This window comes from Staurois parvus, unplaced genomic scaffold, assembly GCF_062004578.1.
Source record: "Staurois parvus isolate SC_StPar_1 unplaced genomic scaffold, SC_StPar_1.0 ptg000080l, whole genome shotgun sequence".
NCBI classification, from domain to species: domain Eukaryota; kingdom Metazoa; phylum Chordata; class Amphibia; order Anura; family Ranidae; genus Staurois; species Staurois parvus.
The window spans coordinates 3,659,675-3,684,269 of record NW_028317876.1 but is presented as its reverse complement, the minus strand read 5'-3'; the positions used below and the strand labels follow the sequence as shown (position 1 = coordinate 3,684,269).

Sequence of the window (24,595 nt, the reverse complement as noted above, 5' to 3'; positions counted from 1 at the left end):
CTCTGATTGGATGAGCTGGGGATCATAGTATCACTGCCCTACCTCTCCACCTTGTCTAATTAAAGAATGTTTTATATTCATTGATAAAAAAAATGTTTTCTATGAATAGCAGCAATGCTGAGTAGCAACCCCTTGTGATCAGTGTGAAGAGAGGAAGCCGCTCACACAGGACCTGGTAGATTGCAGCTCCGACTGAATGTAGCGTAAACTACTACAGTGATTTAAAGGATCCCCAGTCATCCTGTGGATGTCAGATATGGATACTTGCATTGAGCCAAGCTGTCCCAATGTAGGTACACAAAAATATAGTTCCTGGAGTTCGATTTCAACATCACTGACTAAAGTTGGCCATAGATTATGTGATTTTCTTAAGAAATTCGCACAATTCCTCCATCAACACAGTCAGTGTTGATGGGGGGAATCCCTCCCGCTGAGCTACTCCTGATGGGTGGGGCACGGGGAGCTGTCCCTGCTGGGTGAACACAGTGATTATTGCTAGCAGCTATAGCCACTAGGAATAATCACATGAAAAATCAGACAGGCTGGTTGTACCCAAGTCATACTACAGTTGAATTGGGTACAATCGGTCTACTCATAGATGGTTTGATACTCAGCAGATCCCTGCTGAACTGGCCAAGATTCAAACCATCTATGGCTGGCTGAAATGCACATAAGCTCATTCATTCCTGCAAAAAGGACCTATGCCAAAATGTACACTGAGCTGCACTTGCCAGTGTTCTATCACCTGAAGGTAGTGGCATATACCCATGGTCTAAGGCAGCCCATACATAGTCAGTTGTTTTTGTTCAACCAGCAAGTAGATCTGAACCCTCAGGACCAAAGAATCCAGGGGTGTGTAGGAGTTGCAGGAAAAAAACTAATCAAGAAAACATTGTGATTTCATTAATGGTAAACTCCAAATATTAAAATGACAATTGAATCTAGCTATGCCTTCAATTAAACACAATTACATTTATTTTACATACAAGTACCTAAATCTGTTTTGAGGATTGCCTCCTGTAATCCGCCGTATGGCAGTACTCACACCAAAAGAGATAGAGGCAGAATTTGCAGCCAAACATGGCTCTATTGCTTTGCTCAGTACTGTCGGTTCAACACTAAGAATGTGCTTACAGGAGGGAAGAGCATAGAGATGGCCCTATCAGTGTGCCGCGGCTCAGTCGTTGTTCAATCACAGACTGGAAAGAAATACAATCTGGCATAGTTACCTGAATCACAAAGCTGAAGCTTGTAAGACATTTCACACCTTTGGTTTTCAACTGTGAATTTAGCTGTTAGCTCGGAGTTCAGCTTTAAGAAAATTAGTGCAACTCTTTGAACGATGATTTACAAAACTGCAGGAATATAAAGTTAATTCCTTTTTTTACTGTGTTGCGCCAAATTCATGAAGCATTTGCGACACTTTTGGTTCTGACAGCGACTCGTGCACCAAATTCAGGTATTTCCAAAATGTTACACTTTAGATTGTGTCACACTGAATGCAACAAATGTGAAAGTGGAGCTAATTAGGACTAACTCTCTTTTAGTGTACAGAGAGAAAAACTAGCTCAGATTTTGTGAAAGTGTCTTGAATGCATTCTAAATGTGGTGCAGCATGAGCCAAATTCAAGTACAAGTTCTAGACAGGTACATGAATTTGAAGCATTCTTCACCACTTTTCGACTGAGAGACACTTTCACAAAATCTGCCTGCACCAGTCTTTATAAATTCCAGGGAATGTATCATGATCTAGAACTATCTGCCAGACAATGCATTATTCAACACAGTTATAAATATAAATCTACAGGAGATAATACCTTTTTCTTCATGTATGGTAAAGACTCCAACTCCAGAGCCATCTCTTATTGAATATCGGATTTCTCCATCTCTTCCTGAATCTTCATCATGGGCCAACAGGGTCATCACAGGTGCTCCTATAGGAACGTCCTCTCTAATAACTGCTTTGCCAACAAAGTTTGCAAACAACGGTGTATGTAGGTTTTCATTCACGTCAATAATTTCAATACTGATGTAGCATGTGGATGACAAGGAACTGGGCTTCCCCCTGTCTTTTGCCCGAGCAGTCAGATTATAAATTTGCTTTTCTTCATAATCTAAATCCTGTACTATCCGCACGGCACCACTCAGTTTGTCTACTTCAAATTTCCCATCACCATTTTCTAGAAGACTATATCGAACTTGACCAGAAAGCCCCATGTCAAGGTCATAAGCTTCAATCCATGTAACTAGAGTTCCTATGGGAAGATCTTCTCGGATTTTAACATGATAGTTGGCTGGGATAAAGGTAGGAGGGTTGTCATTGACATCTTCCACTAATATTTTTAGAAACACGGTTGAAAACAATTGAGGTTCATGCTCTGCTTGGTCTCTGGCTTCTATTTTCAGCACATGAGTGTCCTGTTTTTCCCTGTCTAGTGGTTCAAGGGTCTTCACTATGCCAGTCACACTGTCGATAGTAAAGAGGTTTGTGTCTGTAAGAATGGAATATCTCACATCACTATTGGCTCCCAGGTCTTTGTCTAAAGCTTCTATTTTTAGAATGGCTTGGTTCCCTTCTTCATTCTCCTTCACTTCAACAGAGTAGCTATCTTGAAGAAACTCTGGAGGGTTGTCGTTAGCATCAAGAATTCCAATGTCCAAAAGATGCCAAGCAGATTTCTGTGGTATCCCAAGGTCATAAACTGTGATATTCAACGTGTACTGATCCTTCTGTTCTCTATCAAGTGGTGAAAGAATTTGTAACCAACCATTTTCCATATCTATAGTGAAGCAGCTATCGTTGTTACCTCCTGAAATAGCGTATACCAGCTTGCCATTAAAACCAGAGTCAAGGTCATTAGCTTCCATATGGATTACACCTGATCCCACAGCCACATTCTCTTTGATTACAATCCTGCTAGAAAGCGTGTTTGTAAACCGAGGTGCATGTGAATTTGTCAAGTGGCTGTCAAAATAAGTTTCCTCTAGTGATCCACGGTTAAATAACTTGTTGGCTTGAAGAAGTTTCTCAGCAAGTAATTTGGCAACTCCAGTTTCCTCACACTGTAAATGAACAGCCTTTCGACTGGCAGTCACAGTAATATTAATATAGATTGATTTGGCTGTGTTTTCTCCATCCATAGCAGTAATCCTCAAACTGTGAAAGGATACTTTTGCTCCAGGGCCTTCGGAAAGAGACTGTTTCAGAGAAAGGACCCCCGAATTAGGATTTAGTGTAAATAAATCAAAATCATTCCCAGATTCTATTTTGTATTTTACCAGCTGGAGTTCATCGGCATCAATAGCAGAAATAGTAGTTATTTGTTCCCCTATGCCAAGATCCTTGGGTACAGAACCTTCACAATTTATCTTCTCAAACATTGGTGTGTTGTCATTTAAATTATTTAAAGTCACTGTGACAGGAGTTTCAACCTCTCTGCGGTAAGGCAATCCCCAGTCAGATGCCCTTATTTTTAAGGTATAAACTCTTGGCATCAGCTCATAATCCAATTCTTCTGCTGTACCAATCACACCAGAGAAAGCATCGATGACAAATGGCACCGGATTAAGATTAGCAATGCTATAGGTGACATAACCATTTTCCCCTTCATCTGGGTCAATGGCTTTGACAGTAAGCACAGGACTACCTACTGGGACATTTTCATCCACAACGGCTTTATAGGAGGTTTGGGTAAATTCAGGTGGATTACTGTTTGTGCTAAGGACTTTTATCATAACTTTTGTGTAAGCTTTTTTGTCACTGGTCATAACATCCAGTTCAATGTGCGAGGAATGTTTTGCCCTTACAGGCAGCAAAGTTGTTATGAGGCCAGTGATTGGGTTTAAATTGAATTTGCTTCTATCTGAAGCATATTTAAAAATATATTGTAAATGTGGATGACTTGGCACAGCTTTAACCATGACTATGGGTGTATTGGGGGGCGCAAACTCACTCACTTCTGCTTTGTAAACATCTTTTTCAAACTTTACTGGTCCATGTTTAAATCTTGAAGCTGTCACATGGATGACCTTTGGAGGAGAAAACTGTGGTGGAGAGCCCTTGTCCTTAGCTTGTAGTGTCAAGTTGAAGCCATAAGGATGTGTTTCCCAATCAATCTCCCTAACAGCTACAAGCCTATATTCTTTACTTCCAGGAAAGGATCTGTTGGTCCTAAAATACATAAAGGGATCCCCATCACTAATGCTTAGGGAGGCAATTTCACCATTGAGCCCTTGGTCATGGTCATCAACAGATAAAATTGCATATGTTGGATCTTTATCATGCTCAGAGGGAGTTAGTGTAACAGCAGAGATAACAGGGGTATGCTCATTGGCTTGTTCCACATGAATGTTCAGCCTGGCCATACTACTAATGCCACTACTTCCATATAACTTCATTCCTCTGTCAATTGCGAGGATTTCCATATTGTACTGCTTGGTATCAGAGTAGTCAAGTCTTCCAGTTAATATAATAGCACCACTAGTAGGATGTATAGCAAACATGTCAGTCCTCTCTTTAAAGCTGTAGTAGAATTCCCCATTGGTACCAATATCGGCATCTGTTGCACTGACTTTCGCAATGCTGGTCCTTATTGCTGTGTTTTCAAGCAGAGAAACGCTGTACAAGGTGGGTGAAAACAATGGCCTCAAGTCATTTGTGTCCAGCACTTGAACTCTAACTTTTGTGCGTGCTTCAGCATTGGAACTCTTCTCTATAGCTTTGACAGAAAGGAGGTAGTGGTCTCTGACCTCCCTGTTCAGTATCGCTGTGTTACCTCCCTTGGTTCGTATCCTCAGAAAGCAAAAGTCCCCCAAAATGTGCTCTTCAGCTTTAAAAAGGTTTTCATTGTCCCCAGAGACTATTTTGTACTTTATGTCCCAGGAAGGGTCTTTAAAATAAATACCCATTTTTGTTGGGTGGCCCACATAAGTCTTTGCAGCAGAATTTTCATAGATAGTGGCATTGTACTGGTGCTGTGTAAACTGAAACGATGCAGGAAAATGCAGTCCATGGCTTTTGTCACAGTCCCCAAAATGTTGCAGTAACATCAATAAGAGCAGTGTGGTCAAGTATTTCCCCATGATGGATGATGTACACATTGTCACCTGCAATTAAAAAACATAAAACACTTTAATTAAAATACAAAAGCATTGAATGAAAATATGGTAATAATAATCAAATAAATAATAATAATAATAAATCAGTATCAACGAATCAACAATTGTTTAGACTCCCACAATTATTTTTCCTCCATATGTAGATCTGTTTTTTTATGATCTATCCTAACAATTTCTGATGTGTCTTTACATTTATCCATTCCATTTCTTGAAGCATTTTCAATAGTGTAAGAAACCCTTGAATTTGTTGCAACCAATATAATATAAAGGTGCAGTAAATGTATAAGCTGTGTATGTTAGGGTATAAACAATTTAAATTGTAATCTTGTGGTTGTACACATTTGGGATAGCACTGTTGGCTTTATAACAAAAGGTAACACAATTTTTAATTGTATTGCTCCTTTAAAAATAATGAATAAAGTTGGCTTCAACCAACATTAGCAAGTGTGACAAAAATGATATTTTAGGAGTATTTCTGCTTTTGTATGTGTAAATGAGCCAAATAAATGTCCATGGGAGATTTACAACAAAATGTATAAGTAGTTTATCAAAAATTAATTTCAGCAGTGGAAGGTGATTATAACTGAACCCCAGGCAGTCCAGTGGGGGGCACAGCAGAAATCAGCTAATATCATTAGTACAATCAAATGGGTACACCACTGGGTGTCATACAGCAAATCAACCAATGTCATTAAGGCAACACAACGCAGCCTGGCATTAATTAAATTACTGTAGAATCTAACTGTGCTCCTGAAATTAACTCAATTAACTGCTTATTTGCAGCACTCTGTATGAGCAGGGATTTGACACCTATGCAGAAACCCATTGAGGTCAGGGCACAGACACTCACACTGTACAATACATATCATGTAACATAAAAATACAAACAACAAAACACAGCTGATAAGAAGAGTAAAAACAAGGAATCTGAAGATCTAGGAACAACACTCAAGAGTTTTTTTAAACTTTATGCAACGAGAATATTCATGTATTACTCTAAAAGTGATGATAAACCACAGAACTCTTATTTACACTATAAGTTCTAGTTTAGTTTTGAACACTATGTCTGTTCTGAAAGGAGGACATTAGGCAGTGTAGGTGGATTTCATTATCATCATTTTAAAAATATACAGTTATATAAAAATGGTAAAGATGTCAAAGCCCCCGCATCATATTAAGCAGCATGGTCACTGTCATGTGGGAGTCAGGGGGAATATGACTAAGCTCTGACTTGTCAGTATTTACATAGGCAGTTCATGGGTGGTCGAGGGGGCTGGTAAGTAAAATGGGAGATGTATTGGCCTATGATGCTTTTTCTTCTAGAAATATGTTGTGCTTCATGCACACTGTATTCTCTTGATCCTTTATTTTCCTACAGGAGTTTAGCAGCAGCAAAAAATGCAGTAAAAAGCTGTGTTTTTGCATGCACATTTATGTGTGTTCCTGCATCTGGCGTTAACACATTGTATTGGCCATAATTCTGTCCATTAAAATGCATTAGCACAAGAAAGGACCTAAACACACCTAGTGTTAATGTGCGTTTAGGCACTTTTGATTTTTTTCTGTATCTAAATGCTCCTGCCTCTAAACTCCTATGTGTGCATGGATGCATAGGTTAACATGGAGGGTCATTAAGAGGTAGAAAAAAAAGCTCAAAAGCCTGTGAAAGGGGCGATTTTGAGTTCAAGTGTGCATGAGTCCTTATACCGTTTTTTTCTCAATATAGGAATACTAAAAGCGGAGTTCCACCCAAAAGGGGAAGTTCCGCTTTAAAGATTGGTCCCCCGCTCCCCATTAAGGATTGGCATCTTTAGGGAGTGGGGGGAGCAGGTATCCGAAATTGACAGGTACCCACTTCCGCTGCGATTGCCTAGGAGATCGGAAGCGGAAGTTTTCCTCCCCCCCCCCCCCCCCCCCGAAGTCTTGTGGGACACATGACAGGTCCCAGAAGATGACGGGGCCATTGAGGAAGCGCAGCGCTACTCACACATGCGCAGTGGGCACCCGGCTGTGAAGCCGCAAGCTGTCACAGCCGGGTGTCCACGCTGAAGATGCCGGAGCCTGGAATACAGGACGGCCGGTAAAACGCAGGATTGTGGGACAGGTGAGTGGCTGTTTTTTAAAAGTCAGCAGCTACAGTTTTTGTAGCTGCTGACGTTTATTTTTTTACAGAGTGAGTGGAACTTCGCTTTAATTAACAGTGCAAATGGTAACAGTGGCTCAAAAATGCTATCACTATATGATTTTTATTGCAATTATTGTTAACCAAAACTCTTTAAACAATAAATAAAATAAGAAGCAAAGTCTTTTTTTGCTATTTTAGGGTTTTTATGCTGTTTTTTTTTTTTTACACTCTACATTATTTTGTATTCAAATAAGAAATTTAGCAACCTATCAACATGTAGCAGACTCTCTTAACGTGCATGTGTCCCTGAGTTTTTACTGGCAAGGTTTTAGAACAGAATGTCTAAGCAGTACTTTACCCTTGTGCCCCCTAATGCTAACCTTCCCTGTAACCTTCATTAAAGCTGGCCACACACATATACATGTCTCTCATTTAGCCTGTTAGCTGACCATGAGAAAACGAATAGATTCCTCATTCCACACTAAGCAGCGTGGGTGGAGATCCGGCCATGACTCTAACACTAACCCGCCCTGTAACCCTAACACTAACCCTTCTGTGACCCTAGCACTACCCCTCCCCCCGTAACCCTAACAATACCCCTCCCTGCAACCCGAACACTAACCCTCCCCCTGTAACCCTAACACTAACCCTTCTGTGACCCTAGCACTACCCCTCCCCCCGTAACCCTAACAATACCCCTCCCTGCAACTCAAACACTAACCCTAACCCCCGTAACCCTAACACTAACCCTCCCTGTAACCCGGACACTAACCCTCCCCCTGTAACCCTAACACTAACCCTCCCTGTAACCCTAACACTAACCCTCCCTGTAACCCTAACACTAACCCTCCCTGTAACCCTAACACTAACCCTCCCCCCATAACCCTAACACTAACCCTCCCCCATAACCCTAACACTAACCCTCCCCCCAAAACCCTAACACTAACCCTCCCCCGTAACCCTAACACTAACCCTCCCTTTAACCCTAACACTATACCTTCTGTGACCCTAGCACTACCCCTCCCCCCGTAACCCCAACACTACCCCTCCCTGCAACCCGAACACTAACCTCCCCCCGTAACCCTAACACTAACCCTCCCTGTAACCCTAACACTAACCCTTCTGTGACCCTAGCACTACCCCTCCCTGTAACCCTAACACTACCCCTCCCTGTAACCCAAACACTAACCCTCCCCCCATAACCCTAACACTAACCCTCCTTCCGTAACCCTAACACGTACCCTCCCCCCATAACCCTAACACTAACCCTCCCCCGTAACCCTAACACTAACCCTCCCTGTAACCCTAACACTAACCCTTCTGTGACCTTAGCACTACCCCTCCCCCCGTAACCCTAACTCCCCCTATAACCCTAACACTAACCCTCCTCCTGTAACCCTAACACTAACCCTCCCTGTAACCCTAACATTAACCCTCCCTGTAACCCTAACACTAACCCTCCCCCCTTAACCCTAACACTAACCCTCCCCCCATAACCCTAACACTAACCCTAACCCTCCCTGTAACCCTAACATTAACCCTCCCTGTAACCCTAACACTAACCCTCCCCCCATAACCCTAACACTAACCCTCCCTGTAACCCTAACACTAACCCTCCCTGTAACCCTAACATTAACCCTCCCTGTAACCCTAACACTAACCCTCCCCCCATAACCCTAACACTAACCCTCCCCCCGTAACCCTAACACTAACCCTCCCTGTAACCCTAACACTAACCCTACCTTATGGAAAATGTTTGCTTCCTATTTACTGTATATACTCACCTATCCTTGAGGACAGTGCCAAGTCCTAGCACCATAATCTATTGCTTCCTTGCCAGCATTGATTGTTTGGGCACAGTGGCTACCTAAATCCTAGGAGCTTGCTTTAAGCAATTATTACCGTTACAACGAGCCCATTAGTTGTAAAGCGAACATTTCTTTCCTCCCCGCTTGATGACAGCAGTGGACTCTTATCAGTTCTGCCAGTTTAGAAGCAAATAACTGCAATGCTAAGATTTGTCTCTGCATGCAGAGCTGTCAGGACGAGGAACACATTTCTGCCCTGTCTTCACATTTAATTTAGCAGATATTGAGGAAGTAGAACTGTACGAACATTCCTCAGGATTTCAAGCACCGCAGCACCTGTGGGCAATGTTTTATTTCAAGCTTGAATCCGGCAGATTCTTTACATGACTGCGACGAGGCCAGTTTGGGGGTATTATGGTTAAGATGTTTATGCCATCTGTCTAAATGCAAATGCAAAGTTGTATACAAGAATAGAGTGAAACAGGGAAGGCCACTAAAAGTTTACTACGGGAACAAATCAGAGCTTCTGGTAAAGACAAATGCCGCGATTGTTTAGCGAAGAAAGCAAAAAGAGAATAGGCCCTCGGGGGAAATGATTCACATTGTACATACACCTACCAATTTTAGTATCAATTGTAGCTTTAAATCAGACGGCATACTTGTCACTTTTAACAATGGTTAACGGCTTATTGACCAATTTGCTGTGTATGCTTTGGGCTTTCTGGCAGTACTCAAGGGAATATTAGAAAATCTATGAGACTTTCTCTTGTGAAAGGAAGAGAGAGAGCTGTGCATCTTCATTTAACTAAAGGTCAATGTCACAAACTAGTTTTAGGCTTGGGAGAAAGTCAGTAATAAGAAGAAAAATGTACTGTTCCTTCCATCCGCAGAGAGGAGCTAACCCCTTCCCATCCTTGTTCTTCACTTCATTTAGCCCATAGATTACACAACAGTGAGGACAAAGCATACTGGTTTATGTGTGCTATTATTGGGCTCTATTTAGAAGTCGAGGTTTTATTCATGGTCTTCTTGTCAGCGCTTATCATCATTCAATGAGGAATTCATTATCTACATCAACTGATGTTTTGAGTAAAGTTAAAAGAGGTCAGTTCGATCTAAACTCAATCACTATAATCTCATGTGAGCTTTAACATATTAATGAAATATTCAATCTTTTTTACAATCAGCAGATTTAACAAAAAAAATACCTGGAGACCCTGCTATGAAAGTCCTTGTTCATCATGCACTTCCTGTTATGGGGTGACAACTGTTTTCCTAATTATGCTCCTATGTTGTCACCATGATATAGGCACCCCAGTGGAGACTACAAGTGGTCAGCTAGACAGAAACACATGTAACAGGCATAGTCTGCCATTGTCACCATCAGGAAGACAGTCCAGACTACTGAGGTGCAGCCATTTTGCTAGAGTGTGTTCATGTAGGCAGGAAGAGGATGGAAGGGGCTGGAGGAGATCAATAAGGCTCAGTTCACACTAGTTTTGTCAGCAGGCATCAGACAGGCATTTGGGAAGCATTTTTAACGCTTCTCAAATGCCTATGAAAATTCTGTACATGGCAGCACACAGTGCTGTTCAAACTAAAGCATTAGCGTTGTGTTGCAGCAAAACTGATGCCTCGTGTTGAGTCAGGAGGAGTTGAAGGCTCCCATTCAAGTCTATGGTGCCACTCCGGAAACACCTGGCAATGGTTTATCAGTGCGGTTGCGAGACGATTGCGGGGCGTTAATACCATTTAACTTCATTATAGGTGTTTGCGGTGCGGTTTTAACGCTTGGCAAATGCCTATCAACCTCCTCAAAACCCTGCATAGGGTGTTTGAGGAGCGTTAAAAACGCTCCTCAAAGCCTGTCAAATGCTATCGGGGCGTTTGGCAAGAGTTAGAAATAAAGTCAAGTGTGAACGAGCCCTAACACTGATATGCTAAAAGAAATAAGGGGGAAAACAGGAATTTATAGAACAAAGTGGTGAGTGTTGTAAATACATCATGCTTTAGCAAAACAAATGTTATCCATACAGGGTTCTGATCTATTCTGTTTTTTTTGGGGTTTTTTTAATTGGGCCCCACATTCCACAAGCTGATGGTTCCTGTAAACATTTTCTCTGTAATGGTGCCCAGTCCTCTTCACAGCACTGGACTTCCAGTGCTGCAGGGGTTAACAGTGAGGTATATTAAAGAAGATCCTGATGGGCACCTATCCATTGTTGTTCTCTCCTCCACTGACAGATGTTCTTGCATTGTTTTCACTGAATGCAATATGTTCTGTGAATGGGGAAAGGGTGGATGAATGACTGGATCCTCTCCCACAAAACACAAAAAGCAATTGACACCCACTGGGACCTTCTTTAATGTACATCATTGATAGGCTCAACACTATTAATTCTGGAAGTTCAGCACTGTGAAGTGGACCGGGCATCAATGGATTGAAGATTTCTATGGGAACTATCAGCCTATAGGAGGTGAGACATACTATTTACTGGTGATACTGTGTGACTGCAGCTGTACTAAACTTCAACTAAAAGGCTCCATGCACACTGGGTGTTTTGATAATGCTGGTAACGTTAGCTGCGTAAAGTCACATTAAAAAGTGAGTTTTTCAGCTTTTGTTTGTGTTGTTGCATTATCGTTTAGTAACGTTTTGCCATGTTTAGCGGCATTCTTCCATGTTTGCATTTTCTTTAGCTTTTTTACCAAAAAAAATATTTTTTGGATCAAAAAAAGTCCAAAAATTCCGGTTTGCGGTGTTAGAGCGTTTTTACAGCTAAAAAACTCTAGAAACTCCCTAGTCCTGAGTTTTTTTCTAGCCAAAAAACATTGATTACAGTCTGTGTGCATGGACACATAGGATAACATGCTGGGGGGGGTTTACTGGCTGTAGAAAAAAATGTCAAAAGCCAAAAACAGCAGCTGTAAAAATATCAAGTGTGCATGAGGACTAAAAATACTAAACTTTACACCCTTCTTTCATTTATATGTAATTTTTTAGTAAATCCTATATCTAGACACCCATTGCTGCTGGAAGGAAAAAAAGACATTTTCTTTAGCAGGGACCGGCTAAATTTCGACCCATGTATGGGCAGGCTGATTGTACCTACGTCGATCCATCGATCAACTCGGGTGAAACCAGCCCGTCAGATTTTTTGTCCATGCAATTGCTGCCAGTTAGCAGTAGTCAATGTGTTCTGCCAGCCAGGAAGGCTCCCCAAATCCCCCCCCCCCCCTTCCCACCAGCAGAAAACAATAGTGCTGCGGGAGGCATTCCCCCCATCGACACTTTCCTTTAATGCTTAGTGAAGGGGGTGGTGACCATCCTGTTTTTTTCAGTGAATCAGTCTACTTTAGAGTGAGTTATGCTATTCTCTATTATAATAAAAATACAATTCTGAAATGCTGAAAAGGGAACTTTGTTTACAGAACTTTTGAATTCACAATCTTCCCTTAGGCTACATCCATAGCAGTGATTTAATGTACATTCTAGTGCGGTGGCAGCTTGGGCAGGAGGCAACGTGACCTGTGTTTTTGTGTATCGCACTCTTTGTTTTTTTTAATTTCTTCAACTTTTTTTGAATAGTCGTGTAGTGAAACTTTAATCCCGTCACAGCAGTACGGTGTATTGCGTTGCTATGCAGTGACATGTGCAATCCAATGAAGTGTGGACAAATGCACTGCACATTATGCCAGCACTGTGGTGTAAAGCTGGCACATAGAAAACAATTGTTTTCTATGTGCACTAGCATTGATCTGCGTTTCACTAGTGTGGAAAAAATCTGTTCTTTCTGCTACTGCTTGGCTAAGGCTACCATATTTCCTTCACATCTTTTTTAATCATGTCCTTGTCATATGCCCCCACTGCTATCAAAAGCATAGCCCGGTATGTGCCTTATATAAAATCAACTCGTTCAGCAGGATCCCAGTGATCAGGGCGGCCACAGATTGCCTTCATGTCAATGTGGAAATGTAAAGCTGGCTGTAAGTGGTGCACATGGTGGATTTCGTATTGTACAATGATATATTAAAAAATGACCCATTTGGAGGAAATCTCTTCAATTGATAAATGCGATTATTGTCATGTCTCCCCCGTTAGCTATTAAAGTACACTCATCTTTAATTTCAGCCCAGAAATAAACACTACATCTGTAGCAGCATATTTGTTGTAGACTGCAATGTCTCAGCCACATTCACTTTTCTAGAAGGCTAACGTCATTCATAGAGATGCTTATGATACATATGAATTCGCCAGATGGTAGCTGGGGTTGGCATACTGCCTTTATTAGGTTACATTCACATATTTATACACTCTGTATTCATACCATCTATATATAGATATACCCATGACAGTATGTTGTCAACTCTGGATTAAAAAAATTACACAGGATTTACTGTATCTGATAGATCAAATGGTCTATCAGATACATTACTCATACCATTCATCCTAACCTGAACTATTCATATGGCTGATATTTCTAAGGATCTCTTACTTAAAGTGGTTGTAAACCTTTGAAATGAGTGTGCGCTTGCCTCAAATCTTAGCACTTAGTGTGGATCCTGCCTGCTTTCCGCTTCCTCTGCATGAATCACTTCTGACAGTTTTCCCAGACAACAGACATTCCTGGGAGATGGCTCCATCCCCTCCTTTAGCACAGAACAGGTGATTGACAGTCTCAGATATGCATATTTCCCAGGCTGTGAAGAGGGAGGTGTGTTCTTTCCCTCCACTCAGGTCTCAGATTACACTGAGCTCTCTGCTCTGCATGTGACATCAGATCCCTGCCTCCTGGAAGCTCAGAAATACCCTTTCATCTGTGTTCTTTAGAAAACTGCGCAGGAGTGAAGGCTACAGATAAATAGGTACATCTTGTAAAGGAGCATTTAATTCATCATTGTGTATGACCTGAGGCTATTATCATCAGGGGTCTTTTTAGGGTTTTATTATTACTTTAAAGCAGAACTAAAGCTTTGCCTTCAGTCTTGCACAGTTATACAGGCTCCTCTCCTGTACTGAAATCGTTTACTCTGATTTTACTGCACACTATGAGCTTCTCACAATGTGCAGCATTGATAGTTGGGCCTGCCTTATTTCTTGGCTGGAGGATGTCCATCATCATCTAGCTCTTCCTTCCCCAGCCTTACTATCCTTCATCTGCCCCTTTCATTTATTAGATTTAAGTTCAATAATCGTGGAGGTTTAGCATCACATGTGGGTTTTACATAGGGTTTGCATGCAAATGTAGTGTGCCTAGGCACTCGCACTCCTCCAGACTGATGTCAACCCATCAAGGCATGTGACACTTACAACACTCCCCTGAAAGCAATGTTCACATTAATGCGGGTACGGGACCATGGGTAAATCACATGCTTTCCCAAACCTGCAGCTACCAGACATGTGAGGGTGCCATTAATTCTTAATGGCACCCCCACCATATTGCATTTTCCTGTAATGGCAAACACATAGCATTAGGCAGTTTCCTTGAAGCTGCGATTTTACAAAAGGTGCAGGGACATTTCCCTGCAATTCCTGCAGGAACAGCAGCTCATTTAAATGGGCCCATGCAAATGTGGCTGCAAGGAAACCAGAATAGTGTGAACCTAGCATAATGGTAGCAGGGCTGAGGGCTCCTAAACTGGACATTCATTATACAATTTTCCTATTCAATTTCCTTTAAATTTACCTTCAACTATGTAGTACAAAGGCCTGTCTGATTGCATAGTTAAATTGAATTGAAAGTATTTAGGTTTGACCTCATATTATATGGGTTTAGTAAATCTAAAAGAAAATTGTACAAGAAAACTGTATAATGTATGGTCAGCCTTAGGAGCTGTATTGAGGTAGGGTGCCTTTTCGTGAAGCTATAAAAAATGGTATTTAATGAAAGCTGAAATATTTTATTTCAACTTTTTTTGCAGGTTTTTGAATGAGGGGTGGGGGGCAGGAAAAGTGAACAAATAAGATTACATTTCAGATTGAATGTTGATATCATATAAAAAGGGAAATCTGGTTTTGCGCTTGACATCAGCTGCGTTTTTTGCTCACTTTCCTTTTTCCAGGTTTTAATAAACCGACTCTATATACCTAGATCTTAATTTCTTATACTTATTCTTTGAGAAATGCACTGCATAACTGTTCTATCACCTTATTAGATGAACACATGCCAAAAGGGATTGAGCTAATCCTGGATATGTATGAGAAATCCATGTGCAAGACCAGAGCTGTTCTGCGTGGAGGCGTGAGTGTCAGTATAAAAAAAGATTACATAAAAATGTACCCATGCATGTACAGTATGTTATCAAAAAGGGGAATTCCAACACATGAAAGTATATGTGAACCCTTACCTTGTAAAACAACCCATTCGGCTTACAATAGAAATGAGAGGCAAGCAAAATGTATATACAGTGTGTGTGTGTGTATATATATATATATATATACACACACACACACACATACACATACACACACACACACACACACACACACACACACAGAGGAGGGGTCTTCAAAAAGCTTCTGTATGTATATATATGTGTGTGTGTGTGTGCTTAAAAAAGTATATATATATATACACACACACACACACATACACACACACACATACATATATATATATATATATATATATATATATATATATGGGTAGCACTTCCACCTGGCAGTACTAGGGTCACTGGTTCGAATCCCAACCATGGCACTACCTGCCTGGAGTTTGCATGTTCTCCCTGTGCCTGCGTGAGTTTTCTCTGGGTACTCCAGCTTCCTCCCACACTCCAAAGACATGTTGGTAGGTTAATTGGATCCTGTCTAAATTGGCCCTAGTATGTGTATGTATGAATGTAAGTTAGGGATCTTAGATTGTACACTCCTTGAGGGTTAGGGATTGATGTGACTGTACAATATATATGTAAAGTGCTGTGTAAATTGACAGCGCTATATAAGTGTCTGTATTAAATAAAATATGTTTTTTGTTTTTTATAAAAACTTCTTTCTATTTTTAATAAGTGATCACATGATCTCTGTTCTCAGCTAAAAGCTAGCCTTGCAGAGGTTGAGTGGGGACTGCAGGGGGTATGTCAAAAGGAGGCAGAGAACAGCAGTACACTAATCTTACCAGTGATCACCTGTGCAAGAGGGGCGTTTCAGCACAAGTCTGACCTCTGGAGTACAAGCAGGCTACAGTTGCAAGAAAAAGTATGTGAACTCCTTGGGATTACGTGGAGTTTTGCATGAATTGGGCATAAAACGTGCTCTGAACGTCATCTAAATCACAACAATAGAAGAACACAGTCTGCTGAACATAATACTACACAAACATTAGATGTTGCCATGGTTTAATTGCACATAACATGTAAACATTCACAGTGCAGGGAGGAAAAAGTATGTGAGGCCCTAGCTTAATGACTTCTCCCAGAGCTAATTGGAGCCAGGAGTGAGCCAACCTTGACTCCAATCAGTGTGATGATATTGGATGTGTTGCTGACAGCTGTCCTGTACTTAAAAAACACACACACCTGTTTTAGGTTTACTGGTTTCAAGAAGCACTGTCTGATGTGAACCATGCCTCGCAGAAAAGAGCTCTCAGAAGACCTACGATCAAGAATTGTTGACTTGCATGAAGCTGGAAAGGGTTACAAAAGTATCTCCAAAAGCCTTGATGTTCATGTATCCACGGTAAGACAGACTGTCTACAAATGGAGAAAGTTTAGCACTGTTGCTACTCTCCCTAGGCGAGGTCGTCCTGTAAAAATGACTGCAAGAGCACAGCGCAGAATGCTGCATGAGGTAAAGAAGAATCCCAGAGTGTCAGCTAAAGACCTACAGAAATCTCTGGCACATGCTAACATTTTTGTTGACACATCTACAATAAGGAAAACATTAAACAAGAATGGAGTACATGGGAGGACACCACGGAGGAAGCCATTGCTGTCCAAAAAGAAAATTGCAGCACGTTTGGAGTTTGCAAAAGAGCACCTGGATGTTCCACAGCACTACTGGCAAAATATACTGTGGACAGATGAAACCAAGATTGAGTTGTTTGGGAAGAACACACAACACTATGTGTGGAGAAAAAAAGGCACAGCACACCAACATCAAAACCTCATCCCCACTGTAAAACATGGCGGAGGGAGCATCATGGTTTGGGGCTGCTTTGCTGCCTCAGGGCCTGGACGGATTGTTGTCATTGATGTGAAAATGAATTCCAGAGTTTATCAAGACATTTTGCAGGAAAACGTACGACAATCTGTCCACCAACTGAAGCTCCGTAGAGGATGGGCGATGCAACAGGACAATGACCCAAAGCATACAAGTAATTCAACAAAACAATGGCTGCAACAGCACAGAATACGCCTTCTGGAGTGGCCCAGTCAGAGTCCTGACCTCAACCCGATTGAAATGCTGTGGCATGACCTTAAGAGAGCGATTCACACCAGACATCCCAAGAATATTGCTACACTGAAACAGTTTTGTGAAGAGGAGTGGTCCAAAATGACTCCAGATCGTTGTGCAGGTCTGATCTGCAACTACAGGAAACGTTTGGTTGAGTCAGGTCCATAAATATCTATTTATCTATCTACAGTCAGGTCCATAAATATTGAGACATCAACACAATTCTAACACTCTTGGTCCCTTAACAAGTGGGAGGCACATTTTCAAACTGTTGTAATTCCTACACCGTTCACCTGATTTGGATGTAAATACCCTCAAATTAAAGCTGACAGTCTGCAGTTAAAGCACATCTTGTTTGTTTCATATCAAATCCATTGTGGTGGTGTATAGAGCCAAAAATGTTAGAATTGTGTCAATGTCCCAATATTTATGGACCTGACTGTAGATAGATAGATTAGATAGATACAATAAATAGATAAAATAGATAGATAGATAGATAGATAGATAGATAGATAGATAGATAAAATAAATAGAAAAGATAGATAGATATGCTAGGTAGATTAGATAAATAAGATAGATCGGTAGCTAGGATAGATAGATAGATAGATAGATAGATAGATAGATAGATAGATAGATAGATAGATAGATAGATAATAGACACGCAAAGCTGTGAAGATTATAGTTTAGCTGTAATTGTGTGCACAAAGCTTGTATTAATGAATTACTGATATCCTTCAGCTCATATAAGTGGGTGTAATAAGGCTGATTAGTATGAAGAAATAGGCTTAAACAATCTTTTCATGCTTGAGGCTGTTGTGTTTCCCTCTGACTGCCGATTGCCTATGATTTTCACTTATGACAACACTAGGGACCTAGGACAGTTGTGTCTGGTTAATAACTGTATCAATATGGCAGCCAGAGGACTCATTAATGTCAGATGTTAGGGACTGATCACACATTCTATTTAGCTTCGTCCAGGGCTGATCTACAGATAACTGCTGCATGGGCGACTACATGCGAATGACCACGAATCGCTACGAGCGCTGTCAGCCTCCCATTGCTATCACAGTGCCTCTGTGCTGTACACTATAGCTGCATTCACACTTGAGCAATTTGTAACTTGAAGCTTGAACATTTAAGTTCCAAAAATGCTCAAACTTGAAACAAATCAATTGTTCTCTATGGTGCCTGTTCACACTTGATCACGTGAACAGGCACCATAGAGAACTGATTTACAGCATTTTGCTGCGCTTTGCTGCGTTTTTCAGCAATAGAGCATTTTTACAGCTAAAAAACTCCTCTAGAAACCCACTAGTCCTGGGTTTTTTTCCAGCCAAAAAACATTGATTACAGTCTATGTGTGCATGGACACATAGGATAACATCCTGGAGAGTTTACTGGCTGTAGAAAAAAACATCAAAAGCCAAAAACAGCCGCTGTAAAAACGTCCAGTGTGCATGAGGACAAATCACTCGTGAATGAAGTAAGGGAGAATAGAAATGATCCCGAAACAATTTTGTTCATCTTTCCCCCACCTCCCTCAAGCCTGCTGGTAAAAGTAAATGGCTATCGGCTATACTGCAGTATAATTGATCTCAAGTTCCATAAAGGTTCTGGCAACTTCTCAAGTACATAACCACAAATGCTATTTGTAGCTTCTTTATGTGAGGCAACATGTGTCTACTGACCCATTAACTATACTCCCTGGAGCAAGAGAGGAATTTTGGTGAACACATGAAGAATTATAAAGAGTGGCCACAACACTGCGATTTAAAATCACGATTTGTGTGCAATTTCAACGCAATTTCTGAAGACTTTATTGCTACTTGTGAAGATTTTCAATGATCTCTTGCAATTTGCAGTTCAATCTCCATTATATTCCCTTCCTTTAGATTGTAAGCTCCACAAGCAGGGCCCTCCTATTCCTTCTGTACTGAAATGTATTGTAATTGTATTGTCTCCCTTATATTGTAAAGCACTGCGCAAACTGTTGCGCTATATAAATCCTGTATAATAATAATAATATTCTATGCATGTGAAATTGCAACAAAACTGCAGAAAAAGTATGCAACTACTTTAGAAATCGCGCTGCAGCAAATCGCACGTTAAGACACTGACATTCAGATTAATTAGATGCAATTCCAGGTGCGATTTCAATTAATAAATCACACTGGTGTGACCGGGCACTAAATGAAATGGTGAAAAGTCCAGTCCTGAGATTTAAACAGCACTGCCACACAGCACTTACTGCCAAGGAATACAATATATTGGTGTCATCTTGCCACACCAGCCTGCTGAAAATGAGAGAGCAACAGAAGTCTAATGAGGTCATCCTGCTAATCACTCCGCTTTTTCTCTTCATCACCAAGTTTGTATACAGCACACCTGATTGGCTCTGCGTTGTCCATCTCCAAGTCTGAGTACTTCTTTAAGGGGGACTGCAGGGGGCAAATGCCAAGTCAAAGAATGTACACTAGATACATTTAAAAACAAATAGATATAATGATTTATTTGGTCTTGTTCACATTGGTGGTGGATTTTACTGGCTGTTGAGCGGGGGTTTGCAGTCATTCAGGAGGCTGTACTGCTGCCCAAGGAGGATTTTGCATTGTGATGCTGTGCTGCAACCACGTGCCAAGTTATGGCTCGGTTCTATTGATTTTTATTTCAATGGGTGTGTTTGGCAAATGACACCACATGCAATATGACATGCCAAGCTGTCTTCTGTCCAACAGGACTGTTGGAAAACTTTTGTATATTAGCAACTTGCAACCAATCAGCTGCATCGATGATCAGTGAATTCTGACATTGGAGGAGTCCCCGCTGTCAGAATACAATGACACATGGAGAGGAATATTCCTCCATCCACCTCACTTGTGTAGATGGAGGGAAATAACCGGTCTATGTCCTTAGAGTGTCTCCACTCCACTAGAGGAGCAACAGAGACACCTTTGGACAGCAACATTGTCAGTTTGTGGAGATGGTAGTGCTAGATACACTAGCACAGTGGTTCTCAAACTGTGGCCCGGGGGGGCAGAAGCAGCCCTTTGCGTGCCTTTATCTGGCCCTTGGGGTACTATTCCTCCCACTGATACAAAACATTATTCTTCCAACTGACATCAACAATGGGGCACCATTTCTCCAACAGATGCCAACAATGGGGCACCATTTCTCCAACAGATGTCAACAATGGGTCACCATTTCTCCAACAGATGCCAACAATGGGGCACCATTTCTCCAACAGATGTCAATAATAGGACACCACTTCTCCAAAAGATGCCAACAATGGGGCACCATTTCTCCAACAGATGCCAACAATGGGGCACCATTTCTCCAACAGATGCCAACAATGGGGCACCATTTCTCCAACAGATGTCAATAATAGGACACCACTTCTCCAACAGATGCCAACAATGGGGCACCATTTCTCCAACAGATGTCAACAATGGGGCACCATTTCTCCAACAGATGCCAACAATGGGGCACCATTTCTCCAAAAGATGCCAACAATGGGGCACCATTTCTCCAACAGATTCCAACAATGGGGCACCATTTCTCCAACAGATGTCAACAATGGGGCACTATTCCACCCAATGATACCATGTGGTGCCTATGTGGCGATGTTTACTGATGCCAGGAAAATTTCCACTCCCGCTGGCCACAGTCTGGCCCTTTTAAAGTCTGAGGGGCAATAAACTGGCGCTTTGTTTAGAACATTTGGAGACCCCTACACTAGCAGATTTAGATGAATTTGAGTAACAATTTAAAGCAGAACTTCAGCTAACACTTTATAAACAGTTACAGTAAAGAGTTTATTTGTCTCTTGAGAGAAAGGTTTTACATAAATAAAAGCTGACCATTATAAACACCCCTGCCAGTGTTAAAAGATTGGTCTCAACCCTTAAAGAATATATCAATTCAAAATGTAATTTTCCTGATATGTGCCTGCTATACCATGTACTTGTAGGAACAAATATCCTGTTCTCTTTGTATTGCTTCCTTTGTATGAAATCCATGGTGTTCCTGCTGGTACCTCTGCTTTCCTATTAAAAACTGACCACACTAGGCAGGAGAGTACAGCATGGTCAGGTTTGTGGATGTGCTGAGAACTCAGCCTGCTCTCCTCCAATGATCACACTTATGCTGGCATGAACCCTTCCCCTGAAACAGCCATTCACTGGGAAGATCAGTGTGCTGATGTTTCTCCTCCCCCCAGCTAAGATCCTTATACAGCTAAAAACAGAGGGTATGTGATCACTTATAAGGGGAAAAGGGTATGTATAATACTTCTTATATGTATACATAAATGTTTTGCCTTCCATTTCTATCATTTCTATTTTAAATTGAATGGGTTGTATTACAAGATGATGGTTCACATACACATTAGGCTAGGTTCACAACTATGCAGTTTGTGTTTGATCCATTTCTGCAGTGTTTTTTACGTTTTTGATGAGTTCTTGCCGCATTTCGCATTTTTTTTCTTGTTTCTAGGCAGATTTAAAAATCAAAATGCATCAAAAATGTTGCAAAAACACATAAAAAATGCACTGCATGCTTTTCTGCAGCATTTCCATTGAAATCTATAGAACCAAAAATGCAACTTTTTGTGTTCAAAAATGCAACTTTTTGTTTTCAAAAAAGTTTCTGACCCTTTGTAAAAAACGCACCAGGTGAAAACGCAGAGATGTGAACGTGTCACATAGGAAATCGAGTTAAATGAACTATAGCGTGTTTCTGCAAAACACTGCGGAAAATGCTTAGGTGCAAACCATTGTCAACTGACACTTTTGCTGGGCAGCTTGGTCTGTTAAAGGAAGTTGAAAAATAACTGAATGACCAGATCACTAAGCAAAAAAAAAAGAAAAAGAAAATAAAAAGCCCAAAATAGAAAACTAATGCAGCCACCATGTAAACTGCAATGAATGCAAATTTTGCTTTTGGGTTTAGATATGCTTTCAATTGTGGATCATATAATAAGATCCAAGTAGGTATTCTGTAAACAATGTTAGGCTTTCTGACCGACAACTTCTGCCGCCTGCCCTATATGTTCCCAAGATGTCTCTCTCCATCCCCCCTAGAGTAAACACACAGACTGATATATTTTAAACAACAAAATGTTGCTTTCCTCAATGACTAGTCCCAGGAAAGAATAGTTCACTGCAGTGAAGTCAAATCCTTCCCTGCTGTTCTTTTATGCTTAGAAACAATCGAAGATTTAGCACAATCACAATAAATATTACATTTATAAAGCTCTTTTTTTTTCACTTGCAAGAATTCCGTCTCTCTTCAGTAAGCAATAGGAGCAGAACTGAGTTACATTAAAGGAACAATTCCAGCCAGGATGAAAGTAAATCCAAGGAAAGAGAATGTTTAATAAAAGAATACGAGCATTAAATATAGAGGGATGATCGTTTCTGAGATCTCTCAGGAAGAAATGTTTTTTTGTAAACTGCAATGCAGAGAGAGGCGTCCAGACAGCTTGAGCTGAGAAGAATTCGAGAGTGGTCCCAGTATAACGTATGTTTACTGATACAATCAAATTGTATGGAAAAGCTGGCTGGCAATCCAAATTCAGACATGCTGGGCCATGCAGATCCTGCACGATCGAAAATATTTTAATTAACCCCATATAATGTCATTAGGTCAACTTCTTCTGTCACTTCCACATTTTATTATTATTATACAGGATTTATATGTGTTTGTTGTACAGTATATTACTGTATTACGGAACATTGAAAACTATTGCCAACATCAAATATTAACTACTATGACAGCACATTATTTTCAGTCAGTCAGGCCTGACAGGTCAGCATGCATTGTGAAGGACAAATATCAAAAGTCAAACTTTTTATTTTAAGTTTTTAGATATAATCTGGAAATGTTAAAGCTGTATTCCAGGTATATAGCTCCAACAGTTTGCTCAGTGCTTTACAATATAAAGGGAGACAACAGCAACGATACAGTTCAAAACAAGAGGGTTAGGAGGGCCATGCTTCTGGGAGCTTACAATCTAATGGGGAGGAGCCAGTATAAAAAAAGGTAATAACTGTGGGGAATGAACTGATGGGAGAAATAGAAGATTCAGTTATTAGATGAAGACAAGATAGGCTTCCCTGAAGAGAAAGGTTTTCAGGGATCGCCTAAAAGTGAACAGAGTAGGAGATAGTTGGACAGATTGGGGGAGAGAGTTCCAGAGGATGGGGGAGGCTCTGGAGAAGTCCTGGAGATGAGCATGGGAGGAGGAGACAAGGGAGCTAGAGAGCAGGAGGTCTTGGCAGGAGCAGAGTGAACTGTTTGGGTTATATTTGGAGACAAAACTGGTGATGTTGTTTGGGGCAGAGTTATAAATGGCTTTATATGTTATTGTTAATCTTTTGAATTTTATTTGTTGGAAAATGGGAAGCCAGTGGAGGGAGTGGCCGACACGGAACAGTTGGTAAGGTGGCAGTGGCATTTATGATAGATGAAGGGGGATAGCCTGTGATTAGGTAGGCCAATGAGAAGGGTTACAATAGTCAAGGCGAGAGATAACAATGGAGCGAATATGTTGCTTAGTGGTTTTAATGGTTAAAAAGGGGCGTATTTAGGAGATGTTCTGAAGATGAAGTCTACAAGACTTGGACAGTGATAGGATTTGGGGATTACACCTAGCACCCTGGCATGAGGAGAGGGACTGATGGTTGTATTGTTGATCTTGATGGAGAAGTGAGGGGAGGCGGTACAGGCTGGAGGGAATATTAAGAGCTCCATTTTAGAAAGCTTGAGTTTGAGGAAGTGGAGTGACATCCATGCCGATATGTCAGTTAGTAATGCGAGAGGAGACTGAAGGGGTGAGGTGGGAAGTAGAGAGATAGATTTGTGTGTCATCAGCATAGAGATGGTACTTAATGTCATGGAAGTTTATCAAATGACCAATGGAGGAAGAGTAGATGGAGAAGAGAAGGGGTCCAAGGACAGAACCTTGGGGGACCCCTACAGCAAGATGAAGTGGACAGGAGGAGACAGAGTTATAGGTGAGGTGGAGATTGTGATGTCACTGCTCTACATTTGCACTTCGACCAATCAGAGAATTCTTGGCATACACTGAGAAAAATGCTAAATGTTCTCTGAATGGCGCCAGTGCCAAGCCAGCAACCTCCTTTATTCACT

The 24,595-nt window shown here is 41.1% G+C and overlaps 1 protein-coding gene across 8 annotated transcripts in view; it reads right to left on the bottom strand.

The window, feature by feature from the left end:
- FAT1 (FAT atypical cadherin 1) overlaps window positions 1-24,595 on the bottom strand; it is a 361,321-nt gene that overhangs the window by 243,950 nt on the left and 92,776 nt on the right. For all 8 annotated transcript variants that reach the window (XR_016311628.1, XM_089669573.1, XM_089669572.1 and 5 more), the window contains exon 2: window positions 1,818-5,106. Coding sequence is in view for 7 of the 8 variants with exons in the window: in XM_089669572.1 (XP_089525698.1) it covers window positions 1,818-5,106 (3,289 nt within the window). In the remaining variant the exon portion in view is untranslated. The remainder of the gene's footprint in view (window positions 1-1,817; window positions 5,107-24,595) is intronic.